Consider the following 6,666-nt stretch of genomic DNA (forward strand, 5'->3'; position numbering starts at 1 on the left):
TCGTTAGGACCTCCAGTTTACATTTCATCTCATTTAATTGATTTTTCTTTTTTCTTTTTTCCCAGAGAAATATTTTATTTAATATTTTTTAATATTAATTTTTTATTGGTGTTCAATTTACCAACATACAGAATAACACCCAGTGCTCATCCTGTCAAGTGTCCCCCTCAGTGCCCATCACCCATTCACCCCCACCCCCCGCCCTCCTCCCCTTCCACCACCCCTAGTTTATTTCTGTCTGATTATATCTAAATTCTGCAGTCTTGAATTCTCTTGAATCTTTATGCTTTTTTTTCTAGAGCTACCAGTAGATTTATAATTGTTCTTCTGAATTGGCTTTCTGACAATGAAATGTAATCAAAATTTTGTAACTCTGTGGGAGAGAGGATGTTTCTGATTCTTTCTTTTGAGGTGAGTTTTTCCTTCTAGCCATTTTGCTCAGTGCAGTGGCCCAAAACAATTTGTACTGTTAAACAGAGATAAAGAGAGAAACAAAAAGAAGAAAAAAAGAAAAAAAAGGGGGGGAACAAACAGAAAACAAAAAGCTAGGGAGCGTATCCTCTTATTCTACATACTATAAATCCATCGACTTCCCCTGGAGCTCTCCAGCACTGCTTGGTCAATAACTTGCTTTTCCCCTGTCCTTCTAGCTGGTCTTCTGGGTGAGGGGTCTGCTGTACTGGTTCTCAGGTGTGCGCACCTGGGGGAGCTGCCCAGCCCCCTGCCAGGTGCACTGCTCAGTGGGAGTTGTTTATTCTGTGAGGCCCCTCCTCAGTCTCAGGTACAAGGTGAGATCAGGAGGAACAACAACAGTTGCGGTGGCCAGCTGTCTAGTCCTTGAGTCAGCTCCCACAGTACCTTCTGCAGCTCTCAGAGTGCTGGGCCTGGATGCTCCATGGGCGGGGGGCGCCTACCTGCACAGCTCGGGGCCACCCGGCAGCAGGAACATCCTCCCTGTCCTGTGCCCTCCCGGCCTCTACCTGTCCCAGGAAGCGCTGGATCTTGAGCTTTGTCCCCCAGCGCCATGGGGTCCGGGCCCTGTGCCCCAGGAATCGCGCTCCTGGGGCCGCGTTGCCCCCTCGGCATGGAGCCTTTGCTGGAACCACTGTCGGAGCTGCTCCCGGGACCCTGCTGGGGCCTCGCTGCAGCTCCTTAGGGAGCTCGGCCTAGGTGTGTGGAGCGGTCTCCCCTGGGGCGTAGTTCCTCTGTCAGTGCCCCTGGGAGCCTGAAGGCATCCCTGCCCCTCTGGGATGCTGCCCGAGCTCCCTTTGAGCGCCTTTCCATCAGGGCAGATTGGTAAAGCTCCTGCTTCTCTGGGACTGGGCTTTCCTCTCTATCAAACATTTAAAGAAGAAACCATACCTATTCTACTAAAGCTGTTCTGAATGATAGAAAGAGACTGAATACTTCCAAACTCATTCTATAGGGCAGTATCACCTTAATTCCAAAACCAAAGACCCCCACCAAAAAGGAGAATTATAGACCAATATCCCTGATGAACATGGATGCAAAAATTCTCAACAAGATACTAGCCAATAGGATCAAACAATACTTTAAGAAGATTATTCACCCTGACCATATGGGAATTATCCACGGGATGCAAGGCTGGTTCAAACTTGTAAAGAAATCAATGTGATTGATTATATCCACAAAAGAAGAAACAAGAACCATAGAATCCTCTCAATAGATGGAGAGAAAGTATTTGACAAAATGCAGCATCCATTCCTGATCAAAACTCTTGAGAGTGTAGGGATAGAGGCAACATTCCTCAGCATCTTAAAAGCCATCTACAAAAAGCCCACAGCAAATATATTCTCAATGGGGAAGTACTGGGAGCCTTTCCCCTAAGATCAGGAACATGACAGGGATGTCCACTTTCACTACTGCTATTAAACATATTATTTAGGATCTTTTATTAGAAGTCCTAGCCTCAGCAATCAGTCAACAAAAAGAAATAAAGGCATTTAAATTGGCAAAGAAGAAGCCAAACTCTCCCTCTTCACAGATAACATGATACTGTATATAGAAAACCCAAAAGACTCCACCCCAAGATTGCTAGAACTCATACAGCAATTTGGTAGCGTGGCAGGGTACAAAATCAATGCCCAGAAGTCAGTGGCATTTCTATACACTCACAATGAGACTGAAGAAAGAGAAATTAAGGAGTCAATCCCATTTACAATTGCACCCAAAAGCATAAGATACCTAGGAATAAACCTAACCAAAGACGTAAAGGATCTCTACTCTAAAAACTACAGAACACTTCTGAAAGAAATTGAGGAAGACACAAAGAGATGGAAAAATATTCCATGCTCATGGATTGGCAGAATTAATATTGTGAAAATGTCACTGTTACCCAAGGCAATTTACACATTTAATGCAGTCCCTATCAAAATACCATGGACTTTCTTCAGAGAGTTGGAACAAATCATCTTGCGATTTGTGTGGAATCGGGCAGCCCCAGTGGCACAGTGGTTTAGCGCTGCCTGCAGCCCAGGGCGTGATCCTGGAGACCCTGGATCTAGTCCCACGTCGGGCTCTCTGTGTAATGCCTGCTTCTCCCTCTGCCTGTGTCTCTGTCTCTCTCTGCCTGTATGAATAAATAAATAAATAATCTTAAAAAAAAAGATCTGTGTGGTATCAGAAAAGACCCCCAAATAGCCAGGGGAATATTGCAAATAAAATTATAGCTGAGGGCATCACAATGCCAGATTTCAGGAGGTACTGCAAAGCTGTGGTCATCAAGACAGTGTGGTACTGGCACAAAAACAGACACATAGATCAATAGAACAGAATAGAGAATCCAGAAGTGGATCCTCAACTTTATGGTCAACTAACATTCGACAAAGGAGGAAAGAGTATCCACTGGAAAAAAGGCAGTCTCTTCAATAAATGGTGCTGGGAAAATTGGACATCCACATGCAGAAGAATGAAACTAGACCACTCTCTTACACCATACACAAAGATAAACTCAAAATGGATGAAAGATCTAAATGTGAGACAGGATTCCATCAATGTCCTAGAGAACACAGGGAACACCACTTTTGAACTTGGCCACAGCAACTTCCTGCAAGATACATCCATGAAGGCAAGAGAAACAAAATAAAAAATGAATTATTTGGACTTCATCAAGATAAAAAACTTTGGCACAGCAAAAGAAAGAGTCAACAAAACTAAAAAACAACCTACAGAATGGGAGAAGAGATTTGCAAATGACCTATCAGATAAAGGGCTAGCATTCAAGATCCATAGAGAACTTATGAAACTGAACCGCAAAGAAACAAACAGTCCAATCATGAAGTGGGCAAAAGACATGAACAGAAATCTCACAGAGGGAGACATAGACATGGCCAATAAGCACATGAGAAAATGCTCTGCATCACTTGCCATCAGGGAAATACAAATCAAAACCATAACGAGATACCACCTCAGACTAGTGATAATGGGGAACATTAACAAGACAGGAATAACGAATGTTGGAGAGGATATGGAGAAAGGGGAACCCTCCTGCACTGTTGGTGGGAATGTGAACTGGTGCAGCCACTCTGGAAAACTGTGTGGAGGTTCCTCAGTGTTAAAAATAGAACTTCCCTTTGACCCAGCAATTGCACAGCTGAGGATTTACTCCAAAGATACAGATGTAGTGAAACGCTGGGACACCTGCACCCCGATGTTTATAGCAGCAATATCCACAATAGCCAAACTGTGGAAGGAGTCTCGGTGTCCATCGAAAGACGAATGGATAAATAAGATGTGGTATGTATACAATGGAATATTACTCAGCCATTAGAAATGGAAATACCCAACATTTGCTTCGACTTGGATGGAACTGGACGGTATTAAGCTGAGTGAAATAAGTCAATCAGAGAAGGACAGACATATTATGGTCTCATTCATTTGAAGAGTATGAAAATTAGTGAACGGAATAAAGGGGAAGGTGAGAAAATGAGTTAAAATATCAGTGATGGTGACAAAACATGAGAGACTTGGGAAAGGAACAAGTGTAGTGGAAAGGGAAGTGGGCGGGGAGTTTTGAGGTGACAGGGTGACGGGCACTGAGGGGGGCACTTCGTTGGATGAGCACTGGGTGTTATGGTATATGTTGACAAATTGAACTCCAATAAAAAAAGATTAAAAAATCATTATCTTCAGCTACCCCTTTATTTTTATCCATCCACAGCCAATTGAATATGTCCCTTAATTTCTTTTAGCTTGTTAATCCAACTTAAGAATCAAGGTTTGCTTAGTTCACAATAAAGATTCCCACAGATCTTTCTTTCTCTTTTTATTTTAAAAAACGTTTTCTGGATCTGCTGATTTCCAGTGGACAAACTGAAGAGGATTGGCGGAATTCATTTCCCCTTACGTAATTTTTATTACAAGAAAAGATTCATTAATTCCTTACCCGACAGAAAGACTACTGATCCATTTGGTCCTGTTTTTTAGTCTAATACATCAGCTTGGGACAGCCCTCCCAAATATCATAGGGATTCCTTGCCTGTTTTCTAGCTACCTTGCTCCCTCACCTTATTCCTTCCTGAAATCAGAAGGGATGAGGAAAGTTAAAAGATTTGTCTGAATTGGTGGTAGTAAGAGCCTGCCTGCAACCTGAATTGTATGATTCCTGGTACAGCATATGTCTTCCTAGATAATCATATAAACAGAAAATTATGAGGGAAGAAGGAGGTTGGGGGAATAAGGCACTAAACTGAAAGGCAAAAATTGGACACTTAAAATTATTTTTTATTCATTGGCTAAATTTGTAAGTTTTTGTGATGGAACTTGGATTTTTGTGCCTAGAAAAATAATTATGGTGAATAACTTGGATAGGAGAATAGAATGCAAGTATAAGCTCTCACTTATATTTTATCTGTCCCATTTATCTTTTTAAGCCTGCTAAGCTGACATTCCAAATATGGGAACAAATGCACAACAACATATACAGAGACACACAGATAAGAATATGAAATTCTATTTAGAAAAAGGTTGGAGTTTTATAAAAAGAACTTGTACAATTTTTAAGCAAATGATATTAAAGGAAAATTTTAGCCTACATTTATATCTCCCTGAAGAGTGGGAGAGAGAGAATAATGAGTTTTATCCAATAGAGTGATTGTAGGGACATTCTTGTAAATATAGATAATCATCACTGAAGTTCCTGGGAATTGTGAGACTCAGATCATGACATATCAGTGCAAGAGGGGTAGTTGAGTGCTAATATGGTAGTAGATTGATACTGTCTAAATTTATTGGTTCTGTAAGTAATAACAAGTGTGTTTTTATAAGTATTTACTGGATATTTATTCCCATGTATTTCTGGGAATAGATTGAGCTAATTATATCTGGGAATATATATATATATATATATATCAGTAGTGAGCACTAGGTATAACAGAATGGAGTTGTGATATATGTAAATCTATGAACAATATACAATTAGGGAAAAAATGGAGATCAGCAATTCTTTTATAATTTGTCATTCTGTCCTCACTAGTCTTTTAATTCTTTGAGATAGATGCAACTCTTTTGATCATGTCTTTGAAAGCTTGTACCACTTGCTTGTTCCTCAGAGTATAAATAAAGGGATTCATCACTGGGGCAACTGAGGTGGTAAGCACTGACACCACCTTATTAATAGCAACCCCTTCTTTTGCATGAGGTTTGATATAGATAAAGATGCAGCTTCCATAAGTAATAGAAACCACAATTATATGGGAAGAACAAGTAGAAAAAGCCTTTTTCCTTTGCTGGACAGAAGGAAATCTGAGAATGGTCCTGATGATGTATGTGTAGGACAGAATTACACACACCAAGGTGAAAATGAGTGTCAACACAGCCAGGACCAAGACAAATCGCTCAATAAACTCTGTGTCTGAGCAGGTAATCTTCAGGATGGGAGCAGCGTCACAGCCAAAGTGATCTATGACATTGGAGTCACAAAACTCGAGCTTGAAGCCCATGATATAGGGTGGGAGGACGATGAGCAGAGCTAACATATAACATCCAATAAGAAACTTGATGCAGACCCTGTTGTTCATGATAGTCATGTAATGCAGGGGTTTGCAGATGGCCACATAGCGGTCATAGGACATGGCTGTGAGGAGGAAAAATTCAGTCACACCCAATATGACAACAAAAAATAATTGAGTGGCACATGCATTGTAGGTAACGGTATTGTCCCCAGATGCCATTGTGTAGAGGAATCTAGGAATGCAGACAGTGGTAAAGAACACTTCCAAGATGGAGAAATTCCGGAGGAAAAAATACATGGGTGTTTTAAGGTGGGAATCCACCAACGTGAGGCTGATAATGGTCAGATTCCCTACAACACTCAACAAGTAGGTTAGAAATAGAAAAATAAAAAGCAGAATCTGTAGATGTGGGTCATTTGTTAATCCCACCAAGATGAATGTTGTTATTGCTGTATAGTTTTTCATCACCAATTCCTGACTATGGCCTTGTCTGTGTGTAAAAATAAGAGAGACATTAGGTCAGAGAGACTGTCAGCACAAGTTAGCAGTGGGTTGAGGTGAAGATGTTAGATAAGCCAAGATTTTATTTTGTCACCTGTTAATGAGGAATGTTATTGCTGTGGTAGTTGATTGATAAACACTTCTACTGGACTTTCACGGTTGAGCATTATAGTGGATACCAGCCAGAAGGCTC

General features: G+C 41.0%; 1 protein-coding gene across 1 annotated transcript; it reads right to left on the bottom strand.

The window, feature by feature from the left end:
• Positions 1-5,498: 5,498 nt before the first annotated feature.
• On the bottom strand, positions 5,499-6,437 carry OR6C38 (olfactory receptor family 6 subfamily C member 38). Its single transcript, NM_001388522.1, has one exon. The coding sequence runs from the start codon at positions 6,435-6,437 to the stop codon at positions 5,499-5,501; it is 939 nt and encodes a 312-aa protein (NP_001375451.1).
• Positions 6,438-6,666: the final 229 nt, after the last annotated feature.

This window comes from Canis lupus, chromosome 10 (genome assembly GCF_011100685.1).
Source record: "Canis lupus familiaris isolate Mischka breed German Shepherd chromosome 10, alternate assembly UU_Cfam_GSD_1.0, whole genome shotgun sequence".
NCBI lineage: Eukaryota > Metazoa > Chordata > Mammalia > Carnivora > Canidae > Canis > Canis lupus.

Excerpts from the sequence above, each read along its gene's own strand:
- OR6C38 (NM_001388522.1), bottom strand. The coding sequence starts at position 6,437 with ATGAAAAACTATACAGCAATAACAACATTCATCTTGGTGGGATTAACA.